Raw genomic sequence first — 22362 nt, forward strand, 5'->3', positions numbered from 1 at the left:
TAATTACGATGATACCCTCATATGAATAATCAAGTCTCAATCAAACACCAAATTATTGTAATTTTATTGAAATTTTAGCATAATGTATCTAACTTTCAAATCAAATTATCAAAATGATATTATAAGAAAATAATTAGAAGTGGGTCCATTTGCACGAGATACACTAACTAAATAAAGTTTCATCATTTGCATTTATTTCATTGATATTTTAGAAGAAAATTTCATTTAAGATAATGTTAGTTCACGGGTCACATTATCATCATTCACACACTTTGGTTCCAATGACCCACATAATTAAAATTAAAATTAAAAAAAAAAAATCAGATGCTCTTTCCAACCTGCTCAATGCCAAGTACAAACAAACAATTATATATATATATATATATATTCATATTCAAGTTTACTGCAAAATTATAAAAATTAATACTCTTTCATCAACTTGGAGAAGCAAGAGTGTTTTCTTTGCAGTAAATTGAAGGGTGTGTCATAATCAACCATTTTCCCTGTTTAATAAAGTAACATAGAGTTAAATAGCAGTTAAAATATGGATATGAATATGTATATATAAGTTATAAAACTTACCATCATTCAAAATAAGAATGAAATCAGTGTCAATTGCTGTGTGGAGTCTGTGAGTTATAATGACAAGAGTGCAATGGTTGAAGTCCATAGTAATTCTCTTTTGAACCATGGCATCAGTAACAGAGTCCACTGAAGCTGTAGCTTCATCAATGATAAGAATGCTGCTCTTTTTCAGAAAAGCTCTTCCAAGACAAATCAATTGCCTTTGTCCCACACTCCAATTCTCTCCATTTTCAGAAACTAATAAAACAAACAAACAAAAAGAAAACTGCATTTTTAATCACAGTGTAACTGAATTTCAATCAATAAGTACAGTACTGAGTTTATGATACCTCTTGAATCAAGCTTCATTTTATGTCTGCGTATCAAGTCACCAACTTGGCATTTGTCTAACACCTGAAACATTATCAGAAATTTATTATCTTTTTTTTTTTTGGAGGATTTGACTATATATATATATACTGACCTCCCAAATCATTTGGTCAGTGTATTCTTCAAGGGGGTCAAGGTTCTTCCTCACTGTGCCTTCAAACATGGTTGGATCTTGAGGAATTATGCTGAGTTTTGATCTCAGATCATGAAGGCCTATCTTGCAGATATCTACATTATCAATCAGAATTTTTCCTGCTCGAGGTTCAACGATTCGGAAAAGAGATTGAATTAGAGTTGATTTCCCACTTCCTGTTTTCCCAACAATTCCTACTCTTTTCCTCCCTGGAAATGTGCAGGTAATGTCTTTCAAGACAGGTGGTGAGTTTTCTGCATATCCAACCTGCAAGTTTTTAATGCAAATTGTTCCTGTTTCCGGCCAGTTTTTCGGTGGCTGACACTTTTCAATCATTAATGGAGCTTCACTGTCTATCTTTGTGTATTGCAGTATTCTTTCAACTGAGATCATCTTAATTTCAGTGCTGCATAGGTTCCAGATTATCGTCGATATCTGCGCATTGAGATCGAATCCATATGTCACTGCCAATCCTGCAATGCCTGTAAACATGCATGCATGATTGTTTGAGTGCATATAAATCAGGTAGAATTTTCAGTATTTGAATTCTGGAAACTCACTTGGGTTGATGAATTCTCCGGGGAGGCTGACAAGCAAGACTAATGAAAAGGCAAATACAAAATTAGATAACAAGTTCAGTCTGAAATGAAGCCATTCCATTGCAGAAACATTATGGAAACATGGTCTTGAATGGTTGTCTATCAGACTGAGTGTTGTGCTGGTGAAATGGTCTTCTTTTCCGAGTGCTCTGATAATTACAGCTCCAGTAAGTGATTCTGCAAAATGATGCAAGATTGGAGCTCTTTGTATTTCTGAAATGCGAGCGAGTTCTCGGGCAGTCGGAATGCAGTATTGCTGCCGAAATTGAAGTTTAGTTTTTAAATTGAATAAAGATCATGCACAAGATAAACCTTTGATTTCATTCTGACAAGAACCTCACTTGGTACCAAATGCAGATAGCTGTGACAGGGATGAAAATTGCGAAGACCGGCCATGCTACCTGAGACATTACTGTAATAGTACCCAAAATCTGAATAACCGAGAAGGCGCACCAGCTCAATTTCTTCGCAATATCCAAATCTAGTACACTTTGATCTGATGAAACCTATACAGAAATTCAAGTTCAAATTATTTTTCAAGATAAAAAGAAAAGAACTACACAAATTCAGTAATCACTTACTCTGTCTAAAATTCTTTCAGTTGGCTTTGAATCAAAGAAAGACATAGGGGCATGGAAAATACTATTAAGCATGTCTTCAAAGTGCTTCTGTGATGTCAAAAGGCCGGTTATGGCGACGAGCATTGCTCGAAGAAGCACACATATTGAACCACCTAAACAGAGAAACATATAAACCAAGAAAAGGCAACTCATCTCCACTGTTGTATTGGTTGCTGTTGTTGAAGGAGAAGCCCAGGCCATCCAGTAATCACTCCCTACCTGCAAAACTTGAACAAGACACTCTGCTGTAACTATTATAACTACTAATCCACCTCCTCCCACTGCAGTCAAGTATGACCAGTAAACTTCTTTGCCAATGCTTCCTCTTTCTCTTTCCTCATCTTGAACATCTTGAGGAATATTTCTCTTCTTATCATCATGTTGTTCTTGAGTGATCATACTTAGTGCATCATCTTCATACTCACTTTCGGTTTGATTAGCAAACACTTTGTTCAAGTGTCTAGCTTCAATGACTGCTTGCAAAGCTTCCCTATGAGCTCCAACCAGTGACTGAAATCCTCTGTTTTGCTGCATTAGTTCTGGAAATCTCCCTGCCTGTTCAATCTTCCCATTCTTCATCACCTGCATAGTAATTTCATGCCTTTTTCTGAACTGTTTCATTTAATCAGAAGAAGAAGAAAAAGAAAAAGAAAAACTACAACTACCAGTATAAGGTCTGCAGATTGAAGAAACTCTGCTTGGTTTGTGACATATAGAATGGTCTTGTTCTTCAGCATTCCCATCAAACATTCCTTGAAAACTTTTCTCCTGGTCTGTGAATCGAAAGCGTTGAAAGGATCATCGAGAAGGTAAATGTCAGCATCCTGGTAGACTGCTCTAGCAATCTGAATCCTTTGTTTGAGACCTGCACTCATATTGATTCCTCTTTCACCAATCTCTGTTAGATCACCACTAGTCAGTGAATCAAGATCTTCCTTCAATGCACATACATGAATTGTTCTCTCAAACTTGTCATGGTTGTAAGTATTTCCAAGAAGAATGTTCTCTCTGATATTGCATGTCAGCATCCATGGAGACTGAGGAACATAAGCCATACTACCACTGATTGTCACACTCCCACCCACTCTCGGTACCTCTCCAAGCAAACATGAAAGCAGAGTAGACTTACCTGAGCCAACATTGCCACAAATAGCAACCTTCTCTCCCTTTTTCACCTTCAATTTTATCTCACCGAGTGTCGGAGAATCAGCGTCTGAATCCCAGCTGAACAATCCTTTCTCGATATTGATACTGAACTCAGTCTCATCTGCAGAGATTACCTCAACTGCATCAGTCTTCACTTCATCTTCCTGCAGGTATGATGCCACTCTATCAGCAGAAACTTTGGTTTCTGCAATCACTGTGAGCAAGTCTGGCAGATCAAAGATTGGGTCTTGCAGCATCCTGAATGTTGCCAAGGCAGACAGAATTCTCCCAGCAGTCAATGGGATTCCAAGCACTGTGCAAGCTCCAAATGTCACCACTGAAATCAGAGTGGGTGATTCCCATAAAATGAATGATAAAATAGCTTCCAATCTCAGGAATTTCCACAACCATTTGTACTCAATCTTCCTCAGTGAATCTAGTTTGTCCAGGTACTTTGTGTCCCATGCTTGCAGCTTCAAAATCTTCATGTTTCTGAGAACTTCTGATGTTGCTTTCATGCGCTCGTCTTTCGCCTCCATGATCTTGGATTGCAGTGTCTCTTGCATTCGAGTAATCGGTAAGTTGCACAACACTATAACTGCCGTAGCTGCTAATCCTGCTAAGGAACCAATGCCTAAATTCACATGAAGTATATAAATTGCCAGTGAAACCTGTATGGGAAGCATCACTATGATGTTTGAGTACCACATGAGGTCTGTTATTCTTTGTATGTCAACATTCATGTAGTTAATGATCTCTCCACTTGTATGGCTCTTGCGCGATTGGCTTGATAGCCGGAGTCCCTTCTTGTACACATGAGAAATCAGAGCTGATTCGAGGCGAAGACCGAGCTGCCGGGCACCAAATATCCATTGCCTCTCAGCCACAGTCTCTACAAGTTTAGCACTCAGAAATGCAAGTGCAAGAATGTACCCTCTTTTCATCTTGTGCTCCTGCTTCCCACTCAAAAACTTCACAAAATCATCAATCAGAAAAGGGCCTACATAAGATGCAGCTGCACTTACAACAGCAAAACACGCATTTATAGCAGCCTTTTTTCTGATAAACAAGAAGATTGCTCTATATATACATTGATTTCTTGACCTGTATCTTTTCTGAATATCATTCAGACAGCAATCGAAAGAATGTGAGAGATACTCAGCCGAGTCCTTCACATCGACATCAGGTACTTCATCCTCTCCTAGAGGCTTCTTTATCCCGATTGCAAAGAGAGGATTTAGCCAAGAGAAAGTCACTAGTTGTGGAAGAGTTGCTTTGCCATATGGAGAGTATCTCTTACTCTCCTTCGGCTCTTGTGTTGAGGAATTGTGGAGAAGTTGTTCCTTGATGCTGTTAGATGAGAAACAAATCCCTGTTGTTCCTCTGATTGAATTAGCAGATAAGTATGAGCAAGCAATGATGTCAATTATGTCTGTATATTCCACAATGCTCAGAAATGCATTGTGTAGAACATTAGAATGCATGTCCAGAGCTAAACAGATCACTGACTGGAGAAAAATACAAATCCACCATGCTCTGATGCTCCATGGAAGTTTTGCACATCTAGTTCTCCTGAAATTGGAAACTGAAATCAACACAATTGCCGATGATAACACCTGCGTCGTTCTCGCAATTATTGTAAATGTGTACTTGCAATTGGTTCCTTTTCCTTGCAGTAGAAATAAAAGTCTGAGAAGATTGCTTGCAAATATGAATGAGCAGCAGCACATACTGGCTTTGTATGAGATGCTTAATTTTATGGGATCATGTGAATCTTCTGCTGTGGGGTTCTGTTTAGTGCTTGACATGTTGTTTCTTTTTGAAAGTGATTGGATTAAAAATCTCAGGATGAGTAAGAACTGGAGAAACACAACCAGGGCTTCCCAGAAACAAGGTGAGATCATCTCTGACCATGCTTGCCAATGCTGTGATACCTGAGTCTCTGTAAACAGTTTTTTCACATAATTTTTTGTTACATTTTAATAACTTCACATGTTCAGAAATCATATAAATTATCAAAGAAGAATAATTATCTGCAGTCAGCTATGCACATGTTAAGTCATAGTCTCTTAAACTTAGAAAATATATGCAACATTGATGTCATTACAAACACTGAAAAAACTAAATTCTTCAGAAGAACTAACAAAAGCATCAGATAATGAAATATGAATTTCACACTCTAAAATGGAAATAGAAATCTCTACTAAAAATTTTTCTTTAAAAAAAAAAACGACTTACTCAATGCATTAAGCATGTCTCTGCTTTGAAGAGTTTTGGAGAACTTGAGCACTGAACTCTCTCTTTCTCTTCCAAAAGCTTTGATTGTTTTGAAAGTGTAGCTTTGGGACATCAAACTAAACGAATCTTAAACCACATTTGAACTGGCAATGGAGTTCTCATAATTCAGATGGAAGATGAGTAGCAATTCTCTGATCATATGCTGGGAAGCAGGGAGGTTCCTTGGTGGTGCTTTCTACGTACCACCAAGCATGCTTGCATGCGTTGCTTCATTGCATGAGCTTTTCTAGCTTGAGACAAGCTTCTATGAATCTAATAATAGAAACATGACATTTATATTAATAATTAATGGGAGAAAAGTAATAAAAGGTGACTCTTTAATTCATGTTTGATATACACATGTGAGCAGTGTCTCAAAAGTGCCTCCATGATTTAATGCTCATTAGAAGATTGGATCATTGGAGTGGATTCTAGGTACTTCATATGTCAATCTTCTTTCACATTCTTCTTCCTTTCTGTAGTTTCTGAGCATTTCACTTAGCAATCATGGTATTAATTATGTTCATCATAAAAGAGACAAAAAAAATTAAGTCAAATACCAAATTTTTATTAGCTTCCATAATTTGTCCTTGGTACATGAATTAGAGTCACATACACAGGCAGGAGAAGAAGTAGAAGAAGAAGCAGCAGCAGCAGTAATTTGAGGCAAATGGGTGATTTCTTCTGATATATCTGCAAAAGCTTTTTAAAGCTAAAATTTTTGGCTTTGTTTCTGAAACCAATTGTTTCAGTATTTGACATCAGACTCCATTTGTGAGGCAGCTAAAGCTCTGTGATCTTAAAGAGTACTCCTTTATAAGCTTTGAGAATGCTGAGTCTTCCCTTTCCAGTAATTTGGCTGGTGAATCATACTCAAGAACTTTCCCTGTTTCAAAAAATGGAACATCATCACCATATGATTTATTTCCAAACATCTTTGATTATCTTTTCAAATTCTATTTATCTCACCTTCACTTAGAACCAGAATTAGATCACTGTCTATAACAGTATGAATTCTGTGAGCAATGGTAACCACTGTACAACCTTCGAATTCCTCCCGGATGGTCTCTTGTATTATACCATCAGTAGCAGAATCAACAGAGGCTGTTGCTTCATCAAGAACAAGAACAGCACTTCTTTTTAGCAGTGCTCTTCCCAGACAAAATAGCTGTCTCTGACCCACACTCAAGTTATCACCATTTTCTACAACTGCAATAAGCCTCTTATTAGTATGAACATTCAATTCAAGCACTATGTTCTTGATTTGCATAACTTACTTTTCAGTTCCAGTTTCTTTTCATCTTGTCGAACCAATTCGCCAAGTTGACACTTGTTTAATACCTGAATTCACGACAAGTTATACAATGCATAAGAATTAGTCATATAATTTTTTCTTTAGTTAGTAAGAATATGAAACTTGCCTCCCATATTCTTTGATCAGGGTATTCATTCAGTGGATCAAGATTCCCTCTGGCTGTTCCTTCAAACATAGTTGGGTCTTGTGGGATGATACTGAGCCTGGCTCTCAGGTCATGCAGACCAATCTTGCAGATATCCACATTATCAATTACAATGCTTCCTTCTCGTGGTTCGACTATGCGGAAAAGAGCCTGTATCAAAGTTGATTTACCACTGCCAGTTCGCCCGACGACACCAACCTTCTTCCTTCCAGGAATTGTACATGTAATGTTTCTCAAAACTGACGGCAGATGTTCCGCATATCTAACCTGCAGGAACAAGGAATTCATATTAGTTAAAATACCATAAACATGAACTTTGAAGATGGATAAAGAGTTGGCTCTATACTTTCAAGTTTGTAAAGCAAATTGTTCCCTGTGTTTGGCCAGTTAGCTGGTGGTCGGCAGCTGTCGATCACCAAAGGAGCTTCGCTTTTGATTCGAGAGTATTGCAGTATTCTTTCCACTGAAATCATTTTATTTTCAGCATTGCATATATTCCAGATTATAGTAGCAAGTTGTGAATTGAGATTCAATCCATAAGTCACAGCCAACCCTGCAAGGCCTGTAAAGCAAGGAACAAATGTTAATCTGATTTGACGAGGATTGGTTTTAAAACAAAAACAGATAATAATCAGACTCACTTGGATTTATAAATCCTTCAGGGAGACTAACAAGCAAAATCAATGAGAATGCGAAGACAAAATTTGATAACAAGTTCAGTCTGAAGGAAAGCCATTCCATTGCAGAAATATTGTGGAACCATGGCCTTGAGTGCCTGTCAATGAAACCGAGGTTCGTGTGGATGAAACGCTCTTCCTGTCCAAATGCTCTTATTGTTGCTGCTCCAAGAAGTGATTCCGCAAAATGATGAAGGATTGGAGCTCTCTGAATTCCCGATAATCGAGCTAATTCTCTTGCTGTAGGTATATAATATTGCTGCAAAAACCATTATATGATAGTGTGTCATTCTGGATTTCAATAGAAAATAATTCTCTTAGCTCTATACATACACATATACATATATATTCAGTACCTGGCACCAAAAGCAGACTGCTGTCACAGGGATGAAAATTAAGAAAACTGGCCATGCAACTTGAGACATAACAGTTATAGTGCCGAGAATTTGTATCACAGAAAAAGCACACCATCCTAATTTTAGTGCAATTTCCAAGTCAACAACACTTTGATCAGTAGATACCTGTCAAGAAGTTAGCGCAAGTATATAATCAAATCCAAACTGACCAGAGAATGGAATGAAACAAAACAAATGATACAAGAACTAACCCTGTTTAAAATTCTTCCTGTTGGTGTTGAATCGAAGAAAGACATTGGAGCACGAAGAATACAATGAAGCATGTCTGTGAAGAGTTTTTGTGATGTTAGAAGCCCGGCAATTGTCACTAGCATTGCACGAACCAGTACACCCAGTGCACTTCCTATTGAAAGGAGTATGTAGACCATGAAAACAAATCCAATTCCTATGGTTTGCTCTGTTGTTGCTTCTGCTGGAGAAGCCCAGGCCATCCAGTAGTTACTTGCTACCTGTAAAATTTGGAAGAAGCATTGTGCTAAGACTATTACAGGTACGAGAGCACCACCGTATACCGCCTTTAAATATGTCCAGTAAACGGCTTTGCCGATGCTTCCCTTCTCTCTTTCTTCATCTTGAGTTAGCCTTCCTCTATCAGGAGCGTCTTCACAAAGGTTCTGTTCAGATTCCTGCTTCTCAACTCTTTGAACCTGAGTTGCTGTTGAGTCATCTCCTTCAAACTCATCAATATTTTTTTCATCTTCTTGAATGACTCTGCTTGAGTTTTCAGCACTGAGAATTGATTCAAGTGCTTGGTTATGAGCTCCAACCAGCACCTCAAATCCTATATTTTGCTGCAGAAGCTCATCAAACTTTCCAGCCTGTGCTATTCTTCCATTCTGCATCACCTGGTGAATCAATGACAAAATCTCAGTTAGTGTACACTATACAACATGAGGGGAAAAAAAATTATTCAATCATATAAATATATATATATTTCATTACCAGAATCAGGTCTGCTGCAGGGAGGAACTCAACTTGGTGTGTCACATAAAGTATGGTTTTATCCTTGAGAAGCCCCATCAGGCAATCCTGCATGAAATACAACAAAGATCATACATTTTATTTAATTTTGTTCTTGATGAATTAATTGTATGTGCTTCAAGGAGATAAATGATGAACCTTAAATAACTGAGTGCCAGTGTGAGCATCCACAGCACTGAAAGGATCATCAAGAAGATAAATATCGGCATCTTGATACACTGCTCTTGCTATCTGAATCCGTTGCTTCTGGCCTCCGCTCATATTGATCCCTCTTTCTCCAATCTCCGTCAGGTCACCGCTCGCGAAAAGCTCCAAATCTTTAGTCAATGCACATGCATGGATTGTTTGCTCATACTTATCGAACTCATAAGGATTTCCGAAGAGAATGTTGTCTCTTACATTGCCTGTGAGTATCCAGGGTGATTGTGGAACATAAGCCTTACTGCCACTGATCTTCACTGTTCCATTGAGTTTCGCAAGCTCCCCGAGTATGCTTGAAAGTAGGCTAGACTTCCCTGAACCAACAGTCCCACAAATGGCCACCTTCATTCCTCTTCTCACACTCAGCTGAATTCCATCAAGTGTTGGATGTCTGGATTCAGGATCCCAGCTGAATTTCCCATGATCAATCTCAACTGCAAACTCTGTTTCAGTCTTGGGAAAAACTTGAACAGCATCAAGCTTCATCTCATCTTCTTGGAAATAAGAAGCAATCCTGTCAGCTGAGACTTTACCCTGTGCCAGAGCTGAAAGCAAGTCTGGAAGGGAAAAGATTGGATCTTGCAGCATTCTGAATGTAGCCAATGCTGCCAAAACTCTCCCAGCAGTGAGAGGAATTCCTAGCAGAATGCACACTCCAAATGTCACCACTGATATGAATGCAGGTGCTCCCCAGAAGATGAAAGATGTGATGGCTTGCAACCTGAGTGAGCTCCATAACCACCCATACTCTGTTTTCCTTAAATCTTCCAGTTTATGAAGGTACTGAGTATCCCAAGCTTGAAGTTTCAGTATCTTCATGTTCCTCAGAACCTCAGATGTTGCTTTCATTCTTTCATCTTTGGCTTCCATGATCTTAGCTTGGTACCTCTTCTGTAACCTTGTGAGGGGGATGTTCAGAGTCATGATCAAGAATGTGATTGCTAAACCAGCAAATGCACCCATGCCCAAGTTCTTGTGAAGAACAATGATTGCTAAAGATATCTGAATGGGCAGCATCCAGACTACGTTTGAATACCAGATGAGATCAGTGATTCTTTGAATATCAACACTCATGTAGTTGATGATTTCTCCACTGGTATGATTCTGCCGTGATTGGCTCGATAGCCGGAGGCCTTTCTTGTAAATGTGTGATATGAGAGCTGCCCGGAGGCGAAGACCAAGCTGCCGAGCACCGAAAATCCACTGCCTCTGGCACACTGTTTCAACAACTTTGGCACTAAGGAATGCCAGTGCAAGGTAGTACCCTTGCCTCACCCCATGTTCTTCTTTTGCACCCAAGAACTTCACAAAATCATCAATCAGTGAAGGTCCTACATAAGAACAACATGCAGCAACAACTGCAAAACCTGCATTGATTGCTGCTTTCTTCCAGATATGCATAACCATTGCTCGGTAGATAGATAAACTCGTCGAACCATGCCGTTCTCTTGCAGCGTTCACGCATTCACCGAACGAATAAGAGAGTGGTTCAGCAGAGTCTTTAAAATCAACATCAGGTGCATCATCTTGTTCCAATGGTTTCTTGACTCCAATGGAGAAGAGTGGGTTCATCCAAGAGAAAGTAACAAGCTGTATGATGCTTGCTCTCCCATAAGGAGAGTTTCTCTTGCTTATCTCTGAATGTTTTTCTGTTGATTTCTGCAGTAATGGTTCTCTGATGCCGCTTGAAGATAACCTGATGATCCCTGTGGTTCCTCTGAGTGAAACAAACATCAGATATGTGCATGCAGTGAGACTTGATAAATCAGTATACTCTTTGATTCCTATCACTCCATCGTTAAATAGAAGAGAATGAATGTCAAAAGCTATGGATACTCCTGACTGGATGAAGCTACACACCCACCAGAGTCTAATAAGCCAAGGAAGCCTCACTGATTTTGTTTTCTGAAACTGAAAAACAGCAACAAGAGTTACTGTCCATGAAATCAACTGTGTGATCTCTGTCAGAAATGAGAGCATGGATTTGCAATGACCAAAGATGTTGTATCCTTTCAGCAGAAAAAGTAGGAGTCTCAATAACTGGATTGATGCTAACAGTGAGCAACAAACTCTGCTTGCATGATATGAGAAACCCAACTTCATGCAATTTGCCTGTTTCCTACTCACATCATCATCATCATCATCATGATTGAATTCTTGGCTTCTTTCTTCTTCTGAAGTCTTGAATTTATGGAAAAACTTTTTATGGAGAAACTGAATTGAAATGCTGATGATGAACAACACTTGGAGACAAATAATCACAGCATTGAACAAACAAGGTGAGTTGTTGTTTGTTTCTGACCATAATATCCAGTTTTGGAGTAGAACATGTTCTGCAAACCATGAATCATGATAAGCATACATTGTTTCTGTTACTGAATATCAGAAACAACTTTGAATTCAGAGTAAATTAGTACTTACTGAAAGCATGAGAGATTGCTGAAATGGATACACTCCAAGTTGGATTCATACTGATTCTGAATGATTGATGGAGAATTGTTACTCTAGTTTCTACTTGTTGTTGATCTTGTCACAGTAAACATGGAAGATCAAGTGCAGAATTAATGGATATGTTATGCTATCTAGTATTTAGTAGTAGTATCTATCTTTATTCAGAACACAGAACAGAGCTTTTCATATTTTATGGAGGGTTGTCATCACGTGGTGCTTGTTTCTGCTGACTCGCCCGCTTTTTTTAATTGCTTTTTTTTTCCTGTTTTTAATATTAAAAAAAAAATAATTAATAAAACAATTTTATTGAAGTTTTATTTATTTTTTTGCATCCACTAAGTTTGGAAATAAAACTTGTGCTGCATTACCTTTTATTGGATACCTTCATTACACTCAAACATTAGACTGCTGTGGGATTTACTTTCAGAAGTCGTTATCCGGAATATTTGGGCATTGAAAGAAATAAAGCGCGTTTTCCGATACGACTGCTTTTCACCTTTTTACTCATAATTTATTCAAAAAATTTCTAATATCTTTAGTTACTTGGATTTCTGACTCCTCTTCCGATCAAAGAAATCTCAGCGAAGCTTTCTACAAAGATTAAGCGCTCCCTCGACTTTCTCGAGCGCTCGGATGAAAGACTACATCGGCAACACCGGCCCTCAGTCGAATCGGGAGTAATCTACTCCACTCCATGACTTTCGGATTGTCCTGTGACTCCAGTCGGATTTCTTCGCTTTCCCAGCTGCCTTATCTTGTTTACTTTTTTCTTTCTTGTATTTACTTTTCCTGAGCTCTACACTTTGTGAGAACTCTTGGGCTACTGTTTGTTTTCCCTGGTGTGCTTCTTATTTTTCGATAAAGCATTGGTTTTATCCACTTTTTTTCAAAACTTGTGCTGCAAGTAAAGCTTCTGACCCTAGAAATGAAGAGACACAGATTTTTGACTCCATTTAACACCATCAAAAAAACAATTTTATTTATTTATCTGTTCATCTTAACTTCGTTTAGTTTTTTTTTTAATAGAGATATCACTCATTATTCGTGATTTATTTTTTATTAATTTTTTATTCTGTGACTTTATTAAATTTTTAATTATGTTTTTATAATACTTTTATTTATTAATAAATTTATTATTTATGTTATCTACTTTTTATTAAAAACAAATTATGAGCTTTGAACTAAGCATGCAGTAGATTCGCCGATATATTAAAGTAGAGTAGTTTATTATTAATTGACCTTAGAAAGGGATTCAAGGTTTTATCTTAAATTAAATATTCATTTTTATTTTATATGATTGAAATAAAAAAATTAAAAAAATGAAGAAAGCCGAAATCTTTGATGTCATTCATGATGTAATAGATGATTTGAGGAAAGACAAGAAAAGGCAATGGACAAAAAATGGTAGCATGGGGGAAGTCTCCAAAGTCCTACTCCTACCACATAGTGGTCACCTCCAAGTCATTTTTTAATGTTTTCTTATTATGTGTTTTATGTTTTCAAAAAAAAAACAGAAGGCATCAAACCCTTTGAAAATCTACACTTGAATTATTGAGTAGCATCTCTTATTATATAATGCAATTAAGTAATGTGCTTGACTTTTGTTGTGATTTCTAATCATGGTTTTGTTCCCAATGAAAAGGATTTGCTAATTAATTACTCTTTATGAAGAGAATGTAGACAAGCAAGCTAAACTCAAGTCTCAAGCTATATATAATGAAGACTATAATAATAATAATAATAATAATAATTGACTGATTGAAATCTCATATGAATGATTAAAATTTGAATTTATTTATCTCGATAAAAATATAAATATTATATACAGAAGATTTAATATTAATAGATTAATAAATCATTGATAAATGTACATGAATTATATAAATCACATCGAACAAATTTATATAATATAAAGGTCTAAATAAACATTTATTACTATATCAGTTGAGATTAATGGACAGGATCAGTCCACTTCAAGTCCACAGTGCCTTTAAACTTTAAGTACCAAAAGAATGATACTTTAGACATCACGTTGCTTGGTAAAGGAGAATAATATGGTTCCACATCCACTAGAGAGAAAGACAAACAACTTTGTAGGTCACGTCCAAAGCATGAGAAACAATTTTAGTTGGCCAAAAAAGGGGAAGGTGTCACTTCCAACTTCAAATGTGCAATTGTGAATGGAACTTAGTTTTTAAATGGATAAATCATATGATTATTATTTAGAAAGAAAAGTAAAAATAAAATAAAATAAAGAAAAGTATTAAAAAAATAATAGTGACAAGACACAAACAACTAAAATGCAAGTACAAATAAAAAAAAAATACTAAAATAAAACACATGATATTGAATGATCCGTCAGAGATGAACTTAGAGACAGACACTAAACAAAAACAAATTATAAAAATGACTGTAATTAATATTCAGTTTAACTCTCTCTTATAAATTAAAATATAATTCTTTAAAGATATTAAATTATAAAATTAGATAGTAATATAATCATAGAAAAAATAAATTACATATGGTGAAGACTTCACTTTGTAAAAAAATAATAATAATAATAATAATAATAATAATTGTGGAGAAAGAGAAAGGAAACTTAATTTTGTGCTTTTCATCCAATAATACTCTTTGAATAATTATCAAGATGGAGAAGTTCCCATTACATCAGAATAACAGACACAAAACCATGCCAAGGGATTGTAGAGCTTGCAATATAATTTTGGCATTTACGTGTAAAACAAAGTTTTTATTTTTATTTTTTATACAAAGGCAACAAGTGCTGATAAAATTTTTAGTTTTATATAATATAACTTTGAAACAAGACTATTTAATAATGGTTTTGTTAGGTTTTTGCCTTCTTGGACTCATGTGGTAGCTGATTTAATTTGTTAAAAAATTGGTACATGATGAGTGAGTCCATTGAAATTATTTTATCATACATAAACATCTTGATAGGATTACTCCCTCATCTCCTCCCACTGAGCATAACTTACCTCGGGATAGGATTACTCCCAACAGACATCATGATGCTTCAATTCCTTTGAAGACTTTGCCTCGGGATTTGAACTCCACTGAGATTATTTCTTCTTCTTCTAATGATTTGAACTTGCCTCGGGATAGGGAAAATACATTCATCTCATTAGATGAATCTTCCCAAACCATGTCTATTAAGTCCACTACCATTATGGCTAATAATTCTCCGATCATGGACATTTCACTAGAGATAATTCCTAATTCTCTAAATTCATATTCTAAAGGCAAGGAGATCATTACTCCTTTGGAATCTACTAAATCTAATATTGAGGAGTTACCTATTCACTTGAAGCCCCTACCGCCGTCGATTCATATTCCTGAGGGATACAAATGGATTTTCATCCATGGAGGTTGGTCCCTGGTACCTTGCATCAACTCTGATAAATTCTACTCTCAGGACCCATCCCTTCCTAATTCCCCCTTGATTATTCACTCGGATGAAGATTTGGTTGACTGGGGTGAAGATGATGATTTACCTATTGATGCTATAACTGATGATGATCATATTCTGAGTGAGGAGCACCTCTCACAGTTAGAAACTGAAATTCAAAGGGATGACCTTATCTCTGAAAAATTGTTTGCCCCAGGGAATTCACTCCTTATTGAAAATGACACTTCTGCTGGTATGTTGGTTGAGACGATCCCTGACACTTCACAATCTATTAAGCAACCCATCATCACTATCGCACAAAAATCGGGGTTCGGAAGCAAATCGGGAAGAAGTGATCGACCTAAGAAACCTTCCGGTCGATGGAATGAAGATCTCGGGTTTATTCCTCACCCACCAAGATCGTCCAAGAAAAAAAGCACTGTTGATCCTCGGGACGGTACGTCTAATTCCTTTAATTCAGATGTATTTTCTTCTTGGACTGATTCTCAATTCTTTAATTATAGCAATGCATGCGGTGTTAAATTCAAGGTTCCCCAATCATAAGTTCAAATGCTTAGAAAAAGTTCGTGAGACTTGAATGCGCTAGGGTGGAACTTCTTTTTTCCCGTCTGGATCTCATTCGAGATCTAACTCCTAGGCTCCTTCAGTTGTTTTATGATTGTTTTCTGTTGGAACGTTCGTGGTCTTGGCAGACCCTCTAAACGCCACTTAGTTAAAGATATTATTTCTTCTTCACGTCGTGATATTGTTTTGTTTACAAGAAACCAAACTTCATGATTGTCATTGTTCTATTTGGAGATCTATTGGTGGGTCGAGACCTGAACTCTTTTGAGTTTCTCCCTGCCATAGGTACTACTGGTGGTATCATTATTGCCTGGGATGGCTCCCAAGCAAATGGTACCCTTATATTCAAAGGACAATTCTCCATTACTTTGGAATTCACAAATCTCTTTAATAACATTAAATGGGTTTTGCACTAGTGTTTATGGACCTAATCGAGCTCCCATCGAGTTGAATTTCGGAATGAGATCCGCAGCGATTAAAAACTTACATGATTTACCCCAGTTAATCTCGTGGTGATTTCAATACTTTATTTACACTCGGATGATAAAAAAATAAAGGAGACTCTAACCTTAGGGATATTGCTAATTCACAAAAAGCACCCTAAGTGATCTCAATCTTATTGATCCTCCTTTATCCGGCCGTAAATTCACTTGGACTAATGGTCAATCGGGATCCAATTTGGGTCAGATTGGATAGATTCATTTATTCACACAACTGGCCACTGTTTTTTCCTAATTCCTACCAAAGTACTTTACCTAGATTTGGCTCTGATCATCCTATATACCTTGAATTTGGTAATCATTCACCCTAGAGCCGAATCTTCGAGTTAGAAAAAAATCTTGGTACACCAACGATCAATTAGAAAATTTAATTCATAATTGGTGGTCTGAACATAACTTTGAGGGTTGCGGAGCTTACATTATTTCTAAAAAACTTGCATTCCTGAAATTGAAGCTACGTCTGTGGGCCAAAGAAATCTTTGGAGCCTCCATTATTCACAAAAAATGTTTGCTCTCTGAACTTAATACACTTGATTCCTTACATGAAAGCGGACCTCTCTCTGAGGAAGATTCCAATCGTTTATCACTTATTCGTAATGATCTACACATCTTAATAAAACAAGAAGAGATTTATTGGAAACAACGTTCCCGTATTACTTGGCTCAAAGAAGGTGATGCAAACACAAAATTTTTTCACCTTCTGGCTAATGGAAGAAGGAATAGAAACTTTATTCCACGCATCAATAGTAATGGGAGTTGGATTGAAGGGAACCAAGAAATTGGGGAAGTTTTTACTGAACATTTTCAAACCCTACTTGGCACCCCAATGACTCATCGCTTCATGTTCGATTGGCATTATCTATTCGATTACAAAGATAGTGTTGACCTTTCTTCTCTTGAAATTCCGTTCTCCTCTGATGAGATTAAAAATGCCGTGTTTGAGTTAAATGCGGATAAGTCCCCAGGCCCAGATGGTTTCCCAATATTCTTTTTTCAAAAACACTGGAGCCTAATTCAGGAGGATCTCTTCAAATTTTGTAGTGATTTTTATATTGGTTCCATTAACTTTGAACGTATTAATTGGGTACACATAGCTCTCATTGCTAAAACAAATGCCCCTTCTGAGGTCACAGATTTTAGACCCATCAGTCTCATCAATTCCACTTGCAAAATCATTTCCAAAATTCTTGCTTCAAGATTGAGTCAGAAAATTGGGGAATTAGTTGATATTTCACAGTCCGGATTCATTAAGGGTAGATGCATTCTCGAGTAACATCATTGCTTTGCCCGAAGTGATCTTTTAATCTTCAAAAAAAGAAATTACTTGGCTTTGCTTTAAAGGTTGATTTTGCTAAAGCTTTTGATTCATTAGACTGGAATTTTCTTCTTGAAATTCTCAAAGCTAGAGGTTTTGGCAACCGTTGGATTTCTTGGATACACACCATCCTCAATACTGCCAAAACACAAATTCTCATTAATGGAACACCTCAGGGGTATATCCGATGCAAAAGAGGATTAAGACAAGGTGACCCTCTTTCTCCCTCCTATTCGCCTTAGCGGTACGATACCCTCGGTCTATGTTCTACCATGCTATTAATTCTAGAGTCTTGGTTGGAGTTCAGCTCGACCACTCTAACAACATCTGTCAATTACAATATGCAGATGATTTAATTGTTTTTTTCTATCTGGTGGACATGATGATCTCAAAAATCATTAAATTATTACTTTATCTCTTTGAAGGTTGTTCTGGTCTTTCAATTAATTTCTCAAAGAGCTGTCTTTACTCCACAAATTTTGGTTACCAACCTCACTCATCTTCGACTAGAATTCTCAATTGCAGATAGGGATTGTCTACCCATTACATACCTGGGTGTTCCCCTCTCTGGTAGACGTCCTAGGCGACAAGATTGGACAAGATTAATTGATACCGTCCGCGATAGACTTTCACTGCTGAAAGCAATTTACCTTTCCACGGGGGTCGACTTACTCTTATCAATTTCGCACTTTCATCACTCCCGTGTCATCGGATGTCGATGATTCAAACTTCCCGCTTGGGTTATTCATGAGATTGATAAAATCGGAAGAGACTTCCTTTGGAAGGGCCCCGGATCTTGGATCTAAGGGAATTAGATTAATTGCTTGGAAAAGAATCTGTATACCTCGTAACATGGGTGGTTGGGGTATTTTGGATTTACAGGTCTTTAACAACGCGTTGTTGGGTAAGTGGTGGTGGAAAATTACAACAAAGCCAGTTTCCTGTTGGACCAAGATAATCAATGCCAACTACGCGATTAGAGAAACGCTTGGCATTTTATACCATCAACCACCTAGAAATAAGTCTTTCTTCTGGTCGGGAATTAATGCCATTCTACCCTCATTTCGATCATGTATTATCAAATCAATTGGGAGTGGTAACGATACACTTTTCTGGTTTGATAGATGGTTAGAGGGTATATCTCCAAAAGATCGTTGGCCTTTACTCTTTTTGGAATGTTCTTTACCTTGGATTACAGTCAGACAATTTTTTCATATTCTTAATTCCCGTGGTAATACTTTCACAACAACCTCCACAGACGATTTTGACATAATTCAAAATTATATTCCAAATTGTTCTAATGATCAAGAGGATTCCTTTCTCTGGTCATTGAATAGTAATGGAGCCTTCTCTGTCAAATCATACTACAACTTTCTTATTGATGGAGGAATCCGCAGTCAACTTCACTCCAAATTCTGGAAGATAAAATCACCTAGTAAAATAACCCTTTTCTGTTGGCTTGCATGGGACAATAAAATTCTGACTCTTGAGAATCTTTTTAAAAAAGGTTGTAATCCAAATGCCACTGACACATGTATACTATATCATAGCAACTCAGAATCAGTGGACCACCTTTTCATAAATTGTATTTTCTCAGAAAGAATCTGGTCTTACTTTAAATGTTTATTAGATATTGATACTCTTCCTTCCTCGGTCACTACTATCTCGGACCACTGGATCCCTTCTTTGAATCCTACTTCCGGGGATTATCGGGATCTACGCTTTCTAGAGCCATCTTACGAATATCATTTGGAACGCAACAACCGCTTTTTAATCAAATTCGGTCTCCCACTTTTTCTACTCTTTACAAAACAGCTAATTTGCTTCTTTCTTGGATTTCTCGGACGCGAAGCCCATCGCTGAGGAACCCTCGGGATCGTTTGCTCGGAGGATTAAAAGATCCCTTAATTTCCTAAGCTCTAGATCAACCGATCCCGCTGGGGATTCCGTGCATACTTCTAGTCAGGAGTAATCCGCTCTCATTGTTCTTTGGGACAGCGCCATGTCTCTCGATGGTTGACTTCGCCGGCCCGGCTTGTTTTAGTTTCTCTCCTTGTCTTTTCTGTTTTTTCTTTTTCTTCAGTTCTGATTTGTTTTCCTCATTCCTGGTGAGGAAAACAGTCTTCTATTTTATCTTTTGTCTGGGACTTTAATTTTCTTTTGTACTTGTTGTTCACCGTTATCTTCTATCTTTTCTAATAAATATGTGGTTTTATCCACTTTTATTCAAAACATCTTGATGTATATATGACCAACATTTACTCTATTGGCATCGCTCATCATATAAACATATATTGAGATGAAATAAATAAATAACACAAATAGGCTTCTAAGCAAAGCAATTTTTCACAAATTCATAGTTCTCTTAAACTTTAGACCGGATATTACATGAATTTATCATATTTTATTATTATTTTCCATTAAATTTTCATTTAAACAAATCTTGTATATATATATATATTAAAATTTTAGGTCCTAATATCATGAAAGCCACACAGGGTATTAATCCAAAAATTAGAAATAAAAAAATCCAAAAATAATAATAATAATAATAATAATAATAATAATAATAAAGCAAGAGTCAAATTTAATGCTATCAAATACATCTTTTTGTCATTTTGTGATTTAAATGAACAAACAATTCACAAATTCTCAACCTTTTAAGTTGGAAGGAATTCAAACTCTAAATTTTTTTATTTACGCCAAATAACCAGCTCTCATATTATAACAGAAATGATGTCTAAATTTGTCTACCTCATCATCTAGATCATATTTTTCTTTTTTCTCAACGATGATTTTTGTCACTAGCTTCCAGCACCATCATTATTTCAAGTGCTTTGTCAGCAAAACTTACACGAAGCCATATAAAACATAATAATAATAATAATAATAATTAATTAATTAATTATTATTATTATTATTATTATTATTATTATTATTATTATTATTGGCCTTAGATGAGATGTGCTTCTTTCTTTAACAATAAATTTTTAATGGTTTGTCCACCGAGATAGATTGTGATGCCAAACTAAAGATTATCAAATAAAAAAGGATATATGAGAGCCCATTCAAATTAAATGCATCATCACCTAACTTTAATATATATATATATATATATATATATAAACGGTGAGAATTATTAGAAAATTAGAATACTACAACGTGGACACAATAGAAGAGTCAACCATGAAGTCTTGGGCTCCAAGCTTAATAAAGAAACAGTGAGGTAATGGCAGACATCAGTGAGGAAGAAGGTGGTGACCAGAAGGCAAAGGAACTTGGATTGATAGAGACCATTTCCATTTGAGAAAAAAGATATAATGCTTTATTGTTATCACTTTCCATCCATCCTTCATGGTCAAAATTAATTTACATGGTCCAGAGTCTTTATTTATTTATTTATTTAAAATATATATTTTTTATATATAAAAAAGACCATGCATGATATACTTGTAATATTAGTTGTCGCATCAGTGATGTTTCATCAAGGTCTTGTGTATTTGTCCACATATGATATTTTATTTATAAGAGCATTAATTAAGTTCATAAAACGTCTTTGAATTTGGTACTATTAATTTTAGTGTGATTACTGACTAGTTCTAGAGTTTCAATTTGAAGGCTGTATATTAATTACGTGAATGCAGACATGCAGTGTGATGATTGATGCTTAGTTAACACAAAGACTGGAATGTGGACTACTGTATATATATATATATATATATATATACTGGGCTAAGCCTAACATATATAGGCTCTTTTGGCCCAAGCTAACTAAACCAATTCAACCCCACAACAACAACAATAATAAATAATTAATAATAATATGGTAATAATAATTTTTTTTTAAAAAAATTATTTTTATCATTTATACCTGAAATTAGAGACCTCTCGTAATTTTATTTTAAAAAAAGAATAAACTACTGTTTTATTAATAATCAAAATGACAGTTATATGATAATCACATAAAAACTAAAGTAGAGTTTAAATAATAATAATAATAATAATAATAATAATAAGAAGATAAGAAAATAGGAGTATGCCTTTATTTCACCAAAGCTTAATTAAGACAAAACCGAAGAAATAATACAAACATGAGTATCTCCTTATTCTGCCAAAGCTTAAATAAAAGCCAAATTAAAAAAAAAATAATAACAATAGCAAACACATAAGAAATGTTGTTCTACGTATATTTTTATTTTCATTATTATTATTATCATCAATTCATATTCTACATGGTTCAATAGGACAAATGATCCGTTACCAAAAAAGCTCATAACCCAATGGTATTTATCTCATGTGAAAAATAAGTGTCAAACATTTAAAAAGATCCCGAGATTGAATCTAACTAGACACAATAGTAGTAATTGATCTTTGTTTGTCAATGTGAGCTTATTACAAAAACCCTGTATCATTAGACGAAAAGTATACATGCTAGATTATCAATTCCTAACTTGTGTGCATACCTGGTGTATATAACTCTTATCACTTTCAAATAATAATAATAATAAAAAAAAAAGACGATCCATCCTAGCCTCACCACCTCGTATAATATCAAGTGAGGTCTAACCTTGTTTATTTCTCCATAGATATACATACGAACATACATAATATTATATGCATATATATATATATATTGTGGAA

The 22362-nt window shown here is 36.0% G+C and overlaps 2 protein-coding genes across 2 annotated transcripts; both read right to left on the reverse strand.

Moving 5' to 3' along the window:
- Positions 1-167: 167 nt before the first annotated feature.
- Positions 168-5820, reverse strand: LOC120257963 (putative ABC transporter C family member 15). The gene is made up of 9 exons (XM_039265272.1): positions 5691-5820; positions 2972-5394; positions 2268-2888; positions 2028-2192; positions 1648-1942; positions 1049-1569; positions 915-978; positions 583-822; positions 168-503 (listed from the first exon to the last, which is right to left on the reverse strand). Exons 1-9 carry the CDS (start codon positions 5800-5802, stop codon positions 421-423), a joined length of 4524 nt encoding a protein of 1507 aa, XP_039121206.1. The 5' UTR covers positions 5803-5820; the 3' UTR covers positions 168-420.
- Positions 5821-6276: 456 nt separating this feature from the next.
- On the reverse strand, positions 6277-12082 carry LOC120258370 (putative ABC transporter C family member 15). The gene is given in 12 exon segments (XM_039265741.1): positions 6277-6615; positions 6699-6938; positions 7007-7070; positions 7151-7456; positions 7536-7562; positions 7564-7751; positions 7831-8125; positions 8223-8387; positions 8474-9127; positions 9225-9311; positions 9402-11797; positions 11886-12082. Coding segments are annotated over 12 exon segments (4596 nt in total). The 5' UTR covers positions 11935-12082; the 3' UTR covers positions 6277-6490.
- Positions 12083-22362: the final 10280 nt, after the last annotated feature.

This window comes from Dioscorea cayenensis, chromosome 4, assembly GCF_009730915.1.
Source record: "Dioscorea cayenensis subsp. rotundata cultivar TDr96_F1 chromosome 4, TDr96_F1_v2_PseudoChromosome.rev07_lg8_w22 25.fasta, whole genome shotgun sequence".
Classification (NCBI taxonomy): domain Eukaryota; kingdom Viridiplantae; phylum Streptophyta; class Magnoliopsida; order Dioscoreales; family Dioscoreaceae; genus Dioscorea; species Dioscorea cayenensis.

Bases quoted from the DNA above. Each gene is read 5' to 3' on its own strand.
- LOC120257963 (XM_039265272.1), bottom strand. From the start codon at position 5,802: ATGTCCCAAAGCTACACTTTCAAAACAATCAAAGCTTTTGGAAGAGAA. The intron at 1,943-2,027 runs GTGAGGTTCTTG...CAATTTCGGCAG, and splicing joins CTATCTGCATTTGGTACCAA to CAATACTGCATTCCGACTGC. The intron at 504-582 runs GTAAGTTTTATA...TTTATTAAACAG, and splicing joins CATTCTTATTTTGAATGATG to GGAAAATGGTTGATTATGAC.